General features: G+C 39.9%; 1 protein-coding gene across 3 annotated transcripts; it reads left to right on the top strand.

The window, feature by feature from the left end:
- Positions 1-2,771: 2,771 nt before the first annotated feature.
- On the top strand, positions 2,772-16,631 carry LOC126356159 (uncharacterized). Of its 3 annotated transcripts, none has more exons than XM_050006904.1 (4): positions 2,772-5,357; positions 7,134-7,205; positions 7,333-7,407; positions 13,069-16,631. In XM_050006904.1, the coding sequence occupies exon 1, from the start codon at positions 3,829-3,831 to the stop codon at positions 4,768-4,770; it is 942 nt and encodes a 313-aa protein (XP_049862861.1). In that variant the 5' UTR covers positions 2,772-3,828; the 3' UTR covers positions 4,771-5,357; positions 7,134-7,205; positions 7,333-7,407; positions 13,069-16,631. The 3 variants fall into 3 exon arrangements, with proteins under 3 accessions (XP_049862861.1, XP_049862862.1, XP_049862863.1); XM_050006905.1 differs by lacking the exon at positions 13,069-16,631 and adding an exon at positions 7,540-7,617; XM_050006906.1 differs by having other exon boundaries at positions 4,512-5,357.
- Positions 16,632-18,217: the final 1,586 nt, after the last annotated feature.

Genomic DNA, 18,217 nt, shown 5'->3' with positions numbered 1-18,217 from the left:
CCATAGTGCTCAGAGCCATTTGAACCATTTGAACAAGAAGTGTACTGTAGGCAGTCTATTTATGAAACCTGTTTCATCTTTCAACCGTTCTGCTCATGAAACGCAGTCTTTGGTTGCGTTCCCCACAACATTGTCTATGTAACCGTTCCAGTTTAAGTAGTCCTTAATTGTAAATACTGGATATTCAGTAAAACTGACAGCCTTTAAATTTCTGTGATTTTTCGTGTAGCTGAAATTTAACGAATTTCGTTTTGATCTAGTGCTGATGATCTCACTTTTTTCCTAACTGGGAGACAATTGCCACTTTTCGCACCATACAATATCGTATCTAAAATGGGAAATGCCCAGTCAGACTTGTCGAATACTGTCCTGAAATTTTTTATACAGGAAGAATGCATTGAAAAAACACAAAGTCAAAATTTTAGCTGCAAGGCACACTGCAAATATTTTTAAAAAATGTATAAATTTGCCCAGTTCCTGGCTCGTCAGGCGGCTGGTGAATCGTACGGTCCTTCTATAGCTGTACCTAAGGAAAAGCGCTAGCGCGAAAAAGTGTGCACGTACCCTTGATTGCCAGCAATTAGGTAAACAGATAACACGGCATAACGTAATTTGGAAGGCGAATTGCAGTTTCCGTCAATAGTTTCACTGACACAGTTGCTACTTCTCACTCGAATTTGTAGCTCATTTGATATAATTAATAATTAGCAATTGCCTTTGTGGTATCTCTAAATGTCAACAGTGAAGATAAATATAAATTAATTTTCTTTGTGATTTCTTGGCATAAGTTTGCTTTGTGCGATTTGCGGAGTTTCACAGTAATGTGAAATCCACTTCACGTTTTGAAGCTTGAAAACAATGACGTCTAGTATTCATTTTCGTTGTTGGGACTCAGAAAAGGTTAACAAACTTTGTAACGGAATAGCTCCGAATTGTTTAGTGTATAACCCTCATTTATATGATACTGCTTAACAACGCTAGAGAAATAGTAGATAAGGTAATTCTACGGTTATAAATATAGGCCTAATCCAAGAAATACTGTAGTTAATAATAACTTATATACAGAAATGAAATCAATTTTTGTTTTTGTTTCTTCTTTTGTTGTGGGTAGTACTTTAGCTGGTTGATGTGCGCCTAAACTCTTGATCTGTAGCTTCACTTCCGTATATAACAAGTTAAAGGTCGTTTTCAGGAAAGAATCTGCTTCATTCGAAGCTTTCAAATCACTGTAAGAATACTCGAGTTTCAACCACAGAGCTCCACAATACGGAACACTAGTGAGAGAGGGGCCCGTTTGCCATCTTGAACAATTCTTGTCGACGGATGGCAGTAGGGTTGGGGGAAGGGATTTCTACTGCAGGACCGATCATGTATCATTTTAATTACATGTCAACAGTGAGCTTAATTCATGCAGCAGCTGCCTATACAGCTAGCTCACTTAAGCAAATGAGTTTTTGCTAGTTCTTCGTTACAGTGTTGTACGATCCCAAAGCTTGGCTACCGGATCTTGAAACAAATAATATGCTGTTTAAAGGTAGGCTTCCTGCTTTCCGATTGTAGTCAACTGAGAAAGCAGTGAAACTGTTTAAACTAGACTGTTTCAAAATACTTAATAGAACTGTCAGTGAAACGGGAAACGTATCTGGCACAAAACACATAATTTCATTTCATTTTCATTTCCTGCCAGGAAAGCGTTCAGTGAGTGCTCTTATATTATTTTGAAAAATATGCAACAGAAATATTGATACAGCAAAGCTAGTTAACGAAACAGCCTCTCACGAATTCCAGTACAAAGAGCTAATGAAGAACACTTGCACAGACTCTCAATCGGATATTTTGAATTTTTTTTTTTCGATGCTTATCTGAACATCGAAACGTGTTTGAAGGTATTTATGACGATTTCAACGCAGTTCCAAAAAATGAAAGATGGTAAAAAACTATTTATGGTGTAAGTGAAACAGACTGTCAAATTCATCTATCTTGCCGACGGAATATGACACAGCTGCTAAATTTGACTTCAGTGACATGATCAATGAATTTGCTGCTCTCAGAGCAAGGAAATGGAAATAATATTAAGAACATAGTTCTTCCAAAGGAATTGTTTCTCAATACAGAAGTATAGCCCTTATCCCTTCATTTCCTGATAATGATTCATACACTGATAATAATTTAACAGGAGCAAATAAAATGTGTCCTTTATTATAGATCACAATAAAATCAATGTACAGTAGCTGCCACAAACGATAAGACAGATTTTGTTTTACTTTCAGTTCTTTCAGAAGGTTTGTGCAATTTGTAATTTATTTACTACAATGATACATTTAATTTAAAGTGTGCACTATTTGTCGTCTACACATTTTTCAGTAAGTTCTTATTTTTGTTAAACCTACCTTATGGATTGCAAACTTTCTTACATCTGAGTACAGAGAATTGCAGAAAGGTAGTTTTTCTGGGCTCCAGCTTTGGCAGTTCTGCTAGGGTCGCAGGATCACCTCGGTAAGGCTCCGGCTAAAGGCCCTGGCCGCCTGGCCCCAGACATTGTGTAGACGTGCCGACAGGATGGCGAAGAAGGGAGAGGGGAGGGCAGCAGGGTTCGCTGATGGTGCAGCGAAAGGGGGGTGGGGGGGGGGGGGGGGCGGGTACGCGCGGAGGGTGCGAAGAAGAGAAAGACACAGGATTCTTAGCAGCGCTGGGATTTCACCCGGAACAAGTCCAGCCCACTCACCCCCAGCGGTTCACTCCCGGTTTTCCCGGTCTTTGTTCATCGCCTGGGCATCTTTTCAGTTGACCCACGTGGTGTCCGCGTTCGGCTGCACGTTGCAGTTTAGCATTGTCTTTTTACCTGTACGGTTTAATGCATTTCAGTACCATTTGTGCGTAAACTATTTGCGTGTGAAAAGTGTTTTGCGTGTGAAAAGTATTTGCGTGTGAAAAGTGTTTTGTCGTGTACCCATTTGTGAGTGAACTATTCGCGTGTGAAAAGCATTTCGCGTGTTGTAATAGTGTTTTATAATGAGATCTTTTAGATGTGAAGTTTGCGAAAACGAGTACAGTTACAGCAAGACTCTGAAGAGGCATATGTCCACAGTCCACCTACAGAAACTAAGCGAAATGATGCCCCCTGTTACAAATAATCTATGTTCGTGTACCTACCGGTGTTATTTATGTGACAAGGGTTTTACTTGTAAAGGTAGTTTAAAACGCCGCCAACAAAATATTCATGGCGAACCACATCTGAAGAGGTTCAAGTGTACGATGTGTGCATTTGTAACCGATTCTAAAAAGTGCTGGATGGATCATTTCCAGTTTGCACAGCCTTATGTATGAAACCCGAAGCCCTGGAATTCTCAAATGAAGAAGAGTTTCTAAAATGGTAAGAGGAAATTGAATGTGCTACACATTCCAAATTCATTAAAAGCTGTGGCACTACATTTTACGATGATGGCCCCACATGTTATTACGTTTGCCACTGCTCAGGTTAGTTTTACCTCCAAAGCTCATGGGAGTCGACATCTAAAATTGACAGGAAGCAACAAAATTAATGGCAAGTGCCCTGCAGAGATTAAAGTAAAATACAAAGAAGGAAAATGCCAGATTACTTTTGTGTCCACTCACGTTGGTCACGATCTGGACCTATGTCATCTCAACCTGATGGAAAAAGAACGGATGAAGATATTGCTGCAGGAATCCCATTTCCTACTGCCCTCCAAAAAATTTAAGAAACAATGCAGAGCTCTAATTTGGAGAGAGTGCATCTTACGACGATGAAGGATTTACATAATATTGCAGCTACGTATACCCTGTCTTCAAAGTCAGTTAGACATCCAAATGGTGCGATCAGCGTTGAAGCTTGGGTGCAAGAACTGCAGCAAAGTGACAATCCATGTGTATTGTTCTATAAGCCTCAAGAAACAATTAATTATCTCCACCCTGAGAAGTGAAGACTCTGTGTTAATTACAATGAACAACGCACAAGGTGAAATGTTAGCTAAATATGGAAGTGATTGTATTTGTGTCGATGAAACTCATGGCCTAAATGACTATGATTTTGAAGTTACAACATTACTTGTACTGGATGATATGAGGCAAGGATTTCCATGTACTTTCGTCATATCTAACAGGAATGACTCAAATGTTTGGAGTATATTTTTCAATTATGTTAAGTCTCAGGTTGGACAGATTTCTCCAAAAGTATTAATGACAGATCTGGCAGAATCGTATACTATCGCTTGGAACGAAACAATGGGACGAACTGAAATGAGACTTTTCTGTACCTGGCATGTCGATATAGCCTGGTGGGCCAATATCAAGAGCAAAATTAGAAATTTGGACAAGAGAAAGGAGATGTACAAACTTGTTAAGTCGTTAATGCAGGTAAGAGACGTTGTTGTGTGTCAAGAATCGTTGGCATTGCAGAAACCCAACAGCGATACAGAGACTTCAGAATTTGGTCACTATTTCAAGACGTATTATGAAAAAAACGTGAAGTGTTGGGCATATTGCCACAGGATGCGATCTGAACTCAACACAAACATGCACCTGGAGAGCATGCATAAGACATTGAAATATATACGTGCAAAGCAGGTGAAACGTTTGGATAAAGGTATATCCGCTTTGATGTCGCTTGTAACAGCAAAGCAGTTTGACTGGCTCATTGTCAACGTGAAAGGAAAGCTAACAAGTAAAATGAAAAACATTCGCCGTAAGTGCAAACCCAGTATTGTTATGAATAGGCAGAGGTTGGGAAGTACCAGCCACAAAATCACATAAAATTTACTTTGTAGAAGAAAATAATATCCTCTGTAACTGTAAATTAGTGTCCACTGACTGTAAAGTGTGCATCCATAGGTATTCCTGCACGTGTATTGATTATAGCATCAAGTTAAAAATGTGCAAGCATATACATAATGTCTGTCAACTAGAGAGTGCACGACAAAATCCTTTGGAAATTTCTAAATTACCAGATGCAGTAGCTACAAATGTTGGAGACATGTCTTTCATTAATGAGAGAGAAGTGATTCTGAAGCAAGTAAGTGGAAATGCTAATTCCTGCACCCCAGAAGCATTGGCAGAAGAGAAGAGAAAAATTTTTTCTAGGTTTTCAGAAATTGTTTCTGGTATGTCAGCTACTGTTCAGCTGGCTAACAGAATGGTGACTTCATTGAAAACTAATGTAGGTGTTGTTCCCACCAGTCGTGGTTTTTCTTATGATAGCCCACAAAGAAGCCTCAAGAGGAAACTTGTGTCCCAGAGGAGGCTGTTTTCAACAAAGAAGACAAGTTCCTCACACTGCATATCCATGGAAGTTCCTGATGCAGAAGAAACCAACAACATCCTGAGAACACTTCTGAATGAAGGTCTGTGCTATTAATTTGCAACTATTTGCTGTTAATATTAAAATATTTTAAATGTTCATGTGCCCAAATCTGTTGTGATTAGTTCTAGATTGGGATGTAGTATGAACATTCTGTCATGAAAATCACTTCACGTTTTTATCATTACATAACATGTTTCATACAAATGAAGATAGTGACATAAGTGCCCTGTCAATTCCATCACTTTAGACAAACTGATAGCCATAATCTAGGTTATAACACATATGTAGTTACTTCTTCAGGTAGAAAATATTTCACAAGGTTATCACTGAAGACAATAATCTGTTGTGGTAGTGCATGTAGTTTTACTTTTTTTTAGACAGATAGGGCTATTACTTGACATTATTATCATTCGGTACATTTTATACAGTACGGTATAGTATCAATAACATTCAGACATCTTCCCATGTTTGCTTCAGTATTATTATTATTATTATTATTATCATTATCATTATTTTGTCATACTTTCCCATTCAGATCTTATTTATAAATTTCATGTTCATGTGATGTGGAGTTTTTTCATGTAGTTTTTTAGTCTGTGACTGAGTCACTCTCCCTGAAAAACCTGTGTGTTTCACTTTAGCTCCCACTATGACTCAGATAGTATTTTTTGTAGTCTAAAAGCATTGAGGAAGTTAATTTCCTGAGAACCCCAAAAAATAATACATTAGCTAATGACTGAAATAAAATACGGACAATATATATGTTTTAAAACTTTAATCAATGATATTATTTATGGTGTTCATGACTTTGCTTTGTTACTTAGTATCCTGCATACATGATAACTCCACAATATCTTTTTAATTACTGGTACACATATCTTTTTGACACAATTTTTTTTATCAACTAGTGTATATAACATATACATTCCACAGACTGTTTTGTGGTGAAGTGACCAATTCCTGTTTTTGCATAGTTTAATTATTTTTTACTTGCTGTGGTATGGCGCTGTATTTCCACTCACTCATTCCATCAGTATAGCTGGAACCTACAAATAAGTTTGAACTTAGAGTACACAATGGTATGCCATACTTGGTTCAGTCTGATATCATCCTCTACACAGATGGCTCCCAAGTAATAGGCTGCTATAACACTGATGAAGATTTAATATGTCGTACTGAACAAATGCTTGGAGAATAAAGTGCTTTCTCTGTATGGCAGATTAAGTATACCATAAGAATTACTGAGAGAAAACGCAGTGGCACATGCAGTGAAACATGCAACATGCACCACCTGGTGTGTGATGGTAATTCCATGGAGTGGACCACACTGCATGTGATTTATCTTCTATTTCACACACATGCAGCTCCATTTTTCTGTTCTATGTATGGAACATGATTTAAAATCCTTTGCCTGTCAGTACATATGTGCAACAAACTTTGAGTCAACCAATGCAGCAAAAGCTCCAAAATAGCACACCAGGTATGAGATTAATGCTGTGTTATGCACAATACTGAAATGCCTTGTGAGACATCACTATATTCATGTATGCCCAATGTTACGTCCCTGTTCCAATGTACGACACCTGCATTCTGATTTAATGTTTAATTGTTTACTTACGGGGCCTGACACTGAGTGTGAGCAGCATGCTTTTGGTGTGCCATGGCAACAAGAGCTTCGTCACACCATACCAGGTATGAGAGTAATGCTGTGTCATGTACTATACTGAATTGCCTTGTGAGACATCCCTATATTCATGTATGCACAATGTTACTTCCCTGTTCCATTCTGATTTAATGTTTAACTGTTTACTTACAGAGCCTGACACTGAGTGTAAGCAGCAACCTTTTGGCATGCCATTGCAGCAAGAGCTTCCTCACACTGCACCAGGTATGAGATTAATTCTATGTTATGCACAATACTGAAATGCAGCATGGGTCCTCCTTATATTATGTCCAATAAATCTTTCCTGTTCAAATACTCAATGCCTGCATTCTGATTTAATGCTTACTTACAGGACCTGTCAGTGAATCAGTGTAGGAAGGTGCTTTTGATATACCATGAAAGCAAGAGCTTCCACACAGCACACCAGGTATGAGATTAATTCGGTGTTATGCACTATCCAGAAATGCCCTGTGAATCATCCCTAATTCCACTTATGCTCAATGTTACTTTTCTGTTCCAATGCACTATGTCTGCACTCTGATTTAATATTTCCTTTCAGGACCCGTCGGTTTGTCGGTGTGACACAGTAAGTGTCACTGAACTATGGCAGGAACACATCCAACATGCTGCCTTAGCTAGCTATGTCTGTCCCTGTAGCTGTGTAGGTAGAGAGACCGATAGCTACGCAGGGTCCCAGGAGCAATTCCTGGCCAAGTCAGAGAGTCTGTCCTCTCGGGGACTGGGTTGTTTGTTGCCATTATCACCATTTTACCTTTTTTTTGTAATGTAAGTTACCAAAGTGGTACCATCTGGTGAAGACTTGCAGTAGGCAGCCGAATGGTCCTGCATAGGATCTCCCGGCCAGAAATGCAATACGGTCATTTCGTTTCACTCTAGGTATGAGACTGATTCTATGTTATGCACATTATTGAAATGAGTTGTGAGTTATCTCAGAATTCATATATGATCAGTCAATTTAATATTTATTTGCAGGGCTCTAGAGTAAGCAGACAGTAGCTGTGTACGCTATGATGCATTGTCATGACTGTCACCTAGCATGGCAATACAGCTTGCCACTGTAACTGTGTCAACAGTGCTTGGTAGTTTTTCTGTTCCAATGGGTGGTGGTGCATGAGAAATAGACTTGTCAGGCAGTCTGACCTCTGTACCCCAGGTTTGCATTTTGGGAGTGCCTTTGTTCCACTGCCCGCATGCATTCATTGTCATGACTATTACTCTTCATGCTCACTGGATTCCCTGGATTATAAGAAGCAAAGGAGATACTGGGATATTTGGAGCAAATCCAATAATACTCAGGTATGAAAAAGTACATCACAGGATTATAACTGCAGCCATCCCCCATCCCCATTACCCAGGGAGAAGGTTCATAACTATTTTGTGAGTTTGGGTGTGGAGCACTTGAGGCTCCTAGTAACTGAATCCTTCTACTTTTCCAGCCTGCATTAACTCTCCCGGGCTCGTCCATCCCTGTCCTCACTCCTTCCCCTCTTCCCTTTCTTTACACCTCTGTTTCCTTGCTTACACTGGCCTGGCTATCCTGGTTTTTTGCTATCCCTTACAGTTTTATTCTTCTTGCTTTTCACTTTCCTATTTTGAGTTTTTGGTCCCTCTTTGGAGTTTGAACTCCTCTAAATTTTGTCTCCATGGTGTATGCCAAATGCGAAACACCACCATACATAAAGTCTTTGGCATGTGGCCTTACCAGTGCTTCCATTTTTTACCTGAAGCCATTGTCCTTTTCGTGCTCTACAGCTAGCACAGTACCCATTTCATGTGCTTGGGATGTTATGTACTCTTTTGATTGAGTCCTCTGACAACATAGGGATCACAGTTCTGGTACTTCAGCTGCTACCTCCCCGTGTATGCCTAGGAGTAGTGGCATGTCATTCTGGAGCATTGGAACTCCCAGCAACAGCCCCTATTCCAGGTGGCCCTTGGTGTGGCTGAGTAGTGCACAAGGGGAAAGCCCATGATTGGTTTTGGTGATATCAGGGTGAACACTTTGCGTATCAAACACTTCAAACTTAAAAAAAAAAACTGGCCATTCTATGGCTATCCTTTAGTTGGGAATGACTCTTTTTCATGGTACCTCTTTTGAACCTATAACTTTCCCTGCCCTGGATATTCCTTGACGAGAGGAGAGTCAGACTCACTGGCTTGGGATGAGATCTTTTCCCACTACCTGGTCTGCATCAAGACTGACAAGGACACCTTCCCACTACCAGCCCATTATTTTTGGTGGAAACTGTCAAAGACAAGTTTGGCTGCTCTATTGATCATATTTTCTTCTGCTGAACAGTCTGTGGCTCTTTGTGCCTGTGATCACCTTCGCAACATTCTGATGTCCATTACTCCTTAATAGCCTTTGACTATGTTTCAGGGTGTCATTTCTCATAGGGACATCATCTTCCAAACTGGTGAGCTGCAGGCCAGTCTGGACTGTCAAGCCATTCATTTTGTTCAGGATGTTCAGAAAGGCCCTAAGGACAACCACATTGATAATGACCACTTTATTCTGGTCTTTGAAGGAGATACCCTCCCAGAAAATGTCAAGGTTATGGTTTATCAGTGTGATGTGAAAGAGTTTGTCCTGCCATTGCTGAAATGTTTTTGGTGTTAATGATTTGTACACATGTATTCATGCTGTACAGCAGGCCCTGGATGCAATGAATGGGAGTGCCTTTGTTCCACTGCCCGCATGCATTCATTGTCATGACTATTACTCTTCATGCTCACTGGATTCCCTGGATTATAAGAAGCAAAGGAGATACTGGGATATAACTCCATTGACTGTTATCATACACTGAGGCTTATCAGAAGTATGATCAGCTTTGCCTTGTGTCTATGAAATCTACCATTGACTCTTTTACATCCTTTCTTCCTTCCCCTCCTCCATTTACCAGTGATGCCTCTCTCTTCTCTTCCTCTCCCCTCAAGGTGCAACTTCCTCCTCTCTGATTGTTGCTCCCTTCATCTGGCTAGAGAAGTGCCCCTTCTCTGGTGTCTGCTAGTGATAGGGCCCCTTCTCAGCCCAGGAGTCTGCTGGTACAAATTGGTTGTGGAATCGTCACCTCTGGGGGCCCAAGATTGCCCAGTCTCTCTGAGATCTAGGGCTCACAAAAGCTTTCTCTCTCTCTCTCTCTCTCTCTCTCTCTCTCTCTCTCTCTCTCTCTCTCCCTCCCTCCCTCCCTCCCCCACCCCCACACCCCCCTGCTTCTCTGGGCTCTGTCCTGCTCTACCTAGGAAAGAGAAGAAGGAACATGCCCTGCAACATGGCCCCTCCATTACCCAGGAGACTGGTGTTTCACATGGTTCAGTATTAAATATCCTTTTCCTCATCACTATGAAAGGACTTGTCACCTCTGTCAAACTGTTGGTCACACCTGCTCTGCATGAGAATGATTTTTGTGTCTCAGTCAGTTCCCACTTGATGGCCTCTGTTGAGAGACAGCTCCAGGGTGCCATGTAGCATGCTTCTGCATGGACCTTCTCATACAGTTTTCAGTTCTCTCCCCTTAAATTGTGGGTATTGCATTTCTGTCACCATATTGCGTTCAATACCAACTGGAGCTCTATCTCAAGACCCAATCTCTGTCCATCATCCCTCAGTTCCATTTCGTGGGTCTTCTTTTTGACACCAAGTTTACTTGGTCCCCCCATATCCACCTTTTGGGGATTGGCTATCTCCATAAACTCAATCTCCTCCACTTCCTTGTCCACGCCTCTGGGGGTGCAGATAGTTTGACTCCCCTCCATCTTTGTTGGGCTTTAGTTTTGTCACCTCTGGTCCATGGTTGTCAAATTTATGGCTCAGCTGCTCCTTCCACACTGATCCACTTAGAGGAGGTCCACCACTATGGTATCTGTCCAGCCACCAGTGCCTATTGCACTAGCCCTGTTGTTTCCTGGTTGAAACTGGGGTTCTACCCCTCTCCCCCCCCCCCCCTCCCTTTTGGTTTGACAGTATAAGCTTCTTGTTTCCTATGCCATCACCATCTTCTCTTTCCCCACACACCCCTCCTATTGTATATTTTAGCAGCTACTGGGCACTGCCCACCCCCTGCCCACTCTTCAGGTGAGTTTACTGGTTGTGTTCTTCCTTGCTGCTCTTTGCCATGATTTTTACCTTCCCTCTTTGTCCTGTTCCCCACATTCTTTCCAAACACGTCCACCCCCCCCCCCCCCCCCCCCAGGTAGTTCCTTGATCCCAGATGGATCTCTCCTGGGGGTCTAAGTTTCATTGTTTATGGGTGAGTCAGATTGCTGTTGTGTTTTACTGCAGTGCCTCTAGGCTGTAAATCTGCTGATCACAAGGAATGTACCTTCATGTCTTCTGCTGGCAAGGAACATCACTCTTGCCTGCCACATGTTGTGTGTGTCCCACATAACTAATGGCTGTTTACCAGGCTCTTTAGTTTATTAAACAATCCTCTTTCACACATGTTGTGTTATGTGCAGACTCGATGAGTGCCCTTGAGGCTATCCGACAGTGGTTCACCCTTCACCTCTTGGTCTCTGCCATCTACAGCCTCCTCACTGATCTTGACCGTGCTGGTTGTTCAGTTGACTTTCTTTGGGTTCCCACTCATGTAGTATTCCAGGTAATGAGCTGTTGATCGTGTGGCTTGGGGGTGTAGCCCTTTTCTGTGACCTCTCTGGTGCTGTATTTGCAACTTCACATCTAATTCCTTTTCGCTCAATCTTGGGCTGACACTTGCAGTCCACCCCCCTACCCAATAAACTTCTTGCAATAAGGGGACTCTTGCTGCATGGCCCACAGCGGATCTACCATCCTCTGCTATCTTTGTATTGGTCATACCAGGCTGACTCAAGCCTCTTACTCCATAATGACCAGCCCCTGCCCCCACCCTCCACTGTCATCCATATTTTACTAGACTCCCCCATCTTTTGTCCTTTTGCATTAAATATGCTCTTCCACTCTCCATTGTTACAAATGTTAGCAGACGACCTTGCGTAGTTACATCTGTCTTCGGTTATCACCATAAAAGTGGTTTGTCCCCTATATTTAAGTACCTGAATTTTCTTCCATAATTGAAGGCCTTCATCATTACCTTCATGCCTGCCAGGTTTCCCTCACCCATTTCTCTCCATTTTGTTTGGTATTTTGTGCTGTTCCCTCTCCCCCCCCCCCCCCCCTCTTCTTGTGTCATCTTGCCCTCGTGTCGTCCCGATTGTGTCACAGTCATGGTATGATGTGGGGACTGGGTTGGGTTTGCAGTGATTCCAGCATCCTGTTGCACATGGCATAATTGAGGCACATTGTGATCTCCCCCTTCTCCTGTTATTTACTCTTCCTGCCACCCCAATGTTCCTTCTGCATCTTTGTTTGCCTGTTTTCCTTTGCCATCAACTAGACTGTGCTGTTGGTATGTTGCTCCCACAGCCTCTGACATTTTAGATCTTGGGACCGATGATGTCACCACTTGGTCCCTCTCCCCATTCAAACAATCAATCAATATCTGCATCCAGCAGGCAAGCAGTGCGACTTAGTATCTGCTCTGTTAGCATCCGTGTCAGGATGTTACTTGGGTTAATGTCAAGTTTGCAATTATTACTTGTTTCTAAATGCAAAAGGCATTTTTGTTCCCTGATAAATTAGGGATACAAAACTATGTGCCTGTATTATGGAAATAACAACCAGTTAAAAATACAAAACATTCTGGAATGTGAGAAATGTGGTCACATGTAACTTTTGAAATAGGAGGATTTAAAAAAAGTAAAATATATACTGCAAAGTGGAACCAAAAAGGCTTTCAGCTGAGTTATATTGCTACATTCAGAATTACTTATACACTCATTCCTAATTCCACCTCCATGTGTTTATACTGATTCTGAAATAATATTTATTTATGAAATTTATTTTTAGATAAATGAGTTACATTATCAGGAAAATTTATTGTGAACAATCAGATGTAGATATATTCCCAGCTAGAACAAGAAAATATTTAATCTGTTTAACAGTTGTATGTGTGTTACTCATCCAGCTGGATCAAAAATAAATATATATTACAAGTTAATGATTGCAACTTACTCTGTTTTAATTTAGGGATGGGTGACAAATGCATGGTCATCAACAGCATTGCACTGAGCCTCAATCACAGTCATCACTGCCCAGCTCGGCTTGGGAGCAGATTGACCTAGCATTCTGGGCTGGTGGCAAAAGCAGCGTAGGTTGCCGGCAGAGCATAATATCCCACATATCAGCAGAACTACCATACCAGAGGCTGGTGAAGAAGAAAGGGAGATCGACGTTTGACATCCTGTCAACAGTGAAGTCATCAGAGACAGAGCACAAGCTCTGGTACTGTCAACGACAGAGAAGAAAATCTGCCTTGGCCTTTCAAAGGATCCCTCCCAGCTTTTGCCTTGAGTGATTTAGGGAAATAATGAAAAACCTAAATCTGGATGGCAGGACACAGAAAAGAACCAACATGTTCCTGAATATGAGATAAATGTGCTAGCTAATGTGCTACAAACCTTCATCCAGAAGTGTTCTCAGTAATTTGTTGGTTACTTCTGTACCAGGAACTGCTATGGGTATGCAGCTTGAGGAATTTGTTTTCTTCTCCTCAGCAGTGAAAGTTTTCTCTTGTGACTCCTTTGTGGGCTAATGAAAGAGATCTCACTAACTGGTGTGAACAGCACCTACATTAGCCTTCAATGAAGTCATCATTTTGTTAGCCAGCTGAACTTCAATAGCAGACATACCAGAAACAATAGAAATAATTTTTCTCTTCTCTTCTGCCAATGCTTCTGAGGCATACGAACTAACATGCTTCAGAATCACTTCTCTCTCATTGATGAAAGAGACATATCTCCAACATTTGCAGCTACTGCATCTTGTAATTCAGAAATTTGAAAAAGATTTTCTTCTATACTCTCTAGTTGGCAGACATTATATATATGTTTGCACATATTTAACTCAATGCAATAATCAATACTTGTGCTGAAAAACTTATGCACACTTTACAGTCAGTGCACACTAATTTACAGTTACATTTACAGTGAATAATATTTTCTTCTACATGTTAAACTTCATGTGACTTTGTGGCTGGTACTTCCCAACCTTTGCCTACATTCCTGCTTGAGTCCTTATTCATCAAAGAAATACTGGACTTGTGCTTTCAGTAAACGCTTATCAGTTAACTTGTTAGTTATCCTTTCACATCAACAATGACCCATCAAACAGCTTTGCTGTTACAAGCAACATCAATGCACCTGCTTTGCACTACCATGTATGTATTTCAGTGTCTTATACATACTCTCCAGGTCCATGTTTGTGTTGAGTCCCGCTCACATCCTATGACAATATCCCAACACTTCACATTTTTTTCATAATATTTATTGAAAAAGTGACCAAATTCTGAATTCTCTGAATCGCTGTTGAGTTTTTTGCAGTGCTTTTATCGAACGATTCCTGAAATACAGCAACGTCTCTTACCTGCATTAACAGCTTACAAGTCTGTACAACTCCTTTCTCTTGTCCAAATTTGGAATTTTGCACTTAATATTTGTCTTCCAGGCTCTTTCGACATGCCAGGTACAGAAAAGTCTCATTTTAGGAGGTCCACTTGTTTTGTTCCAACCAATAGTATACAATTCTGCCAGATCTATCATGAATACTTTTGGGAAAATCTGTCCAACCTGAGATCTGTCCAACCTAAGACTTACATAATTGAAAAATATACTCAGAACATGTGAGTCATTCCTGTTAGATATGAGGAAAGCACATGGAGATCCTTGCCTCATATCATCCAGTACAGGTAAAGTTGTAACTTCAGAATCATAGCCATTTAGCCCATGAGTTCCATCAACACAGATACAATCACTTCCATATTTCGCTAATATTTTGGCTTGTGTGTTGTTCATTATAGTTAACACAAAGGCTTCACTTCTCAGTTCAGGGTGGAGATCATTAATTGTTTTTTGTGGCCTATAGAACAATACACGTGGATTTTCCTTTTTTCTGCACTTCTTGCACCCAATCTTCAGTGCTGATTGCATCATTTGGGTGTCTGACTAACTTTGAAGACAGGTTTTATGCAGCGACAATGTTATGCAAGTCCTGCATCATTGTAAGGGGCACTCTCTCAAAATTTGGATTCTGCACTGTTTCTTGAATTTTATGGAGGGCAGTAGGAAATGGGATTCCTGCAGCAATGTCTTCAGCTATCTTCATCCGCCCTTTTTCCATCAGGTTGAGATGACATAGGTCCAGATCATGACCAATGTGAGTGGACACAAAAGTAACCTGGCATTTTCCTTCTTTGTAGTGGACTTTAATCTCTGCAGGGGACCTTTCATAGATTTTGTTGCTTCCTGTCAATTTTGGATGTCGTCTCCCATCACCTTTGGAGGTAAACTGACCTGAGCGATGGAAAACGTAGTAACATGTGGGAGCCATCATCATAAAATGAAGTGCCACAGCTTTTAATGAATTTGGAACATGTAGCACATTCCATTTCTTCTTTCCATTTTAAAAATTGTTCTTCACTGGAGAATTCCAGGTCTTCTGGTTTCACGCATAATGTATGTGCAAACTGGAAATGATCCATCCAGCCCTTTTTAGAATTGGTTTCAAATGCATGCATAGTACACTTAAACCTTTTCTGTTATGGTTTGCCATGAATATTTTGTTGATGGCATTTTAAACTACATTTACAAGTAAAATCCTTGTCGCATAAATAGCAACGGTAGGTACACGAACATAGATTATTTGTAACAGGAGGCATCATTTCACTCAGTTTCTGTAGGTGGACTGTGGATGTATGCCTCTTCAGAGTCTTGCGGTAACTGTACTTGTTTCCACAAACTTCACATTTAAAAGCTGTCATTTTAAAACACTATTACAACTGGTAAAAACAGCCACAATGTACAGTATCTCTTTAAATCAACAGCTTAGTTCATGGTTCAATACTAGAAATAAGGCTAATCTACAGTAAAGATGTAAATGTAGTTACTTTGCTGTAGAAGGTGTTCATTGTTCAAGAACACACCATTTAAATAACTTTTCTCTTCAAAATGTGTAACTAGTAATACATTCAATTTAAGAGAAGGTTAAATCGTTAACTGGTGGCCAACTTTCTCTACTCCATTCACAAATTTATTTGTAGAGCTAACCAATGTACCAAGTGTACAAAATAACATAAATTTTATTGAAAATTTTACCTCTGTGCACATTCAAATGAGTAATATGTTCTGTGTAAGTAAGTGTGGTAAACTGATTTTCTGTTTGATGGGGCGTGGCTACAAAAGGTTAATAATGTTTTGTACGCCAGTATATTGTGCATTTACGTATTGTATTTAAAGTTTATTATTACTTCTTAAATGAAGATATGTTTCAGACTTCTTTATTTACTTCACGTCCTTGAAAACCACATAGAATCTGTGGATGATGTGTTAACATATTTATTCTTTTGTAAATAGATGTCTCATGTATGATCTCACTGTGAGCTTGTATGTATGTATGTTTCTGTGTAAATGAAAAAATATTATGGCATCTCTCAGTTCTCACATTTTGATTAGTGTAATTTGCAAATCTCATTCTAGATTTGCAATTTAATTGGTGCCCAGCATTTTCGTTTGATTGTGTAATGTCTATATATGGATCTTTTGGCACAATATAGGGTATAATTTAATGTGTACCCTAATTTATTTGTATTTGTGTCTGTTACTTTTTTTTTAAATGCCCTTTGGGAGTCATTTGTCCTTTTATATAATTTTACTCATGAGTATTGTCTTCATTGCTTAAGTCTCAGAGTATTTTTGGAAAATGGGAAGTGAGCCAGGATTGATTTTTGGGTCCCTCAATCAACAGTATTCATAATTTAATTGGAGTTCTGAGTTATTTCAAAACACTCAAGCTGGGACACATGCTTCTGTCCCTTTGGAAATGTTCAGAGTTGTTTCATTGTTGTAAGCACTGAAAATCTTTTGATAATTTATAATAGAGTTAATGCACCAAAATTATTTCTGACTGTTGAACTTCAGCATTACTGTTGTGCATATCACACTACCAAAGCCAACTGACTATTGACCAATCAGATGTCCACTTGTATGTCACTTACAATTTATTACCACATTTGTTTGATTCTGATGAGTTAAGTTGTTATAAAAATTTTACTGAGTCAATAAAAGTACGTTATTTTAGACTTTGTGTTTTTTTTTTTTTTATTTCCTTGCTCATTTCACAGTTCCAACCTAGTAATTGTGTAGGAGATCTGAAGTGGTGCTGCTGAAACTTCACAGTAATGTAATAGCTTTGTGATTTTGTTCTGCGTAAAGGGCACTAGTAGTTGAAGACACTTTCATTTGGATCAGTATTGTTATTTTGGATGACAAGCAATTTCATAACCATTTCTTACTAGTGGACTTTTTCACATGATCTTTGTAACAAGTTTGCTCTTGTGCACCTAAAGTATAGCAAGTAGTATCATTAGCTTCAGAGAAATGGAAGTGGTACACAAGAGCCTGTTTATATGGTCTAGGTGGGACTGGATGTAATCTGGAATATCAAAAATTTTCATATTCTCAAAATATTTTACTAGCTGAAGATACTTTAATATGTACTACAATATCCAAACCTTTTACTTTGGGATGAACAAGCAACAATTTTTGGCATTTGGAGCATTATGCAGAGGGTCCTTGAAGAGAAGTGGCAATACTTGTGATGTTTATCTATGTTAGCTACAATAAATTTCAGATAAATCATGAAATATATAATCATTACAATATACAATACTCATAGACTTCCCACCCATATTCAAATTTTAGGGAAATGGTTTTGTTGTGTCACAATAAATTTTCAACACACGTGAAAGTTAGAGTTTTGAACCAACATAAATTTAAAACCGACCTAACTGCTTAACTCGGTAACCACCATTTAAAGAAGTTATCGATCTGTGGAAGACTATGTTATCCTATGTATATACACAATAAAATAACACACAAACACACACACAAAATTACGTGCTTTTGCAACTGCAGGCACATAAAATAACACACACACAAAATTACGAGCTTTCGCAACTGGCGGTTGCTTCGTCAGGAAAGAGGGAAGGAGAAGGAAAGATGAAAGGATGTGGGTTTTAAGGGAGAGGGTAAGGAGCCATTCCAATCCCGGGAGCAGAAAGACTTACCTTAGGGGGAAAAACACAAACACACACACACACACACACACACACACACACACACAC

Source organism: Schistocerca gregaria, chromosome 3 (assembly GCF_023897955.1).
Source record: "Schistocerca gregaria isolate iqSchGreg1 chromosome 3, iqSchGreg1.2, whole genome shotgun sequence".
Taxonomy (NCBI): Eukaryota; Metazoa; Arthropoda; class Insecta; order Orthoptera; family Acrididae; genus Schistocerca; species Schistocerca gregaria.
The sequence above is the reverse complement of the archived record's forward strand: the minus strand, read 5'-3'. Positions and strand labels throughout refer to the sequence as shown.

Excerpts from the sequence above, each read along its gene's own strand:
- LOC126356159 (XM_050006904.1), top strand. The coding sequence starts at position 3,829 with ATGGTGCGATCAGCGTTGAAGCTTGGGTGCAAGAACTGCAGCAAAGTG.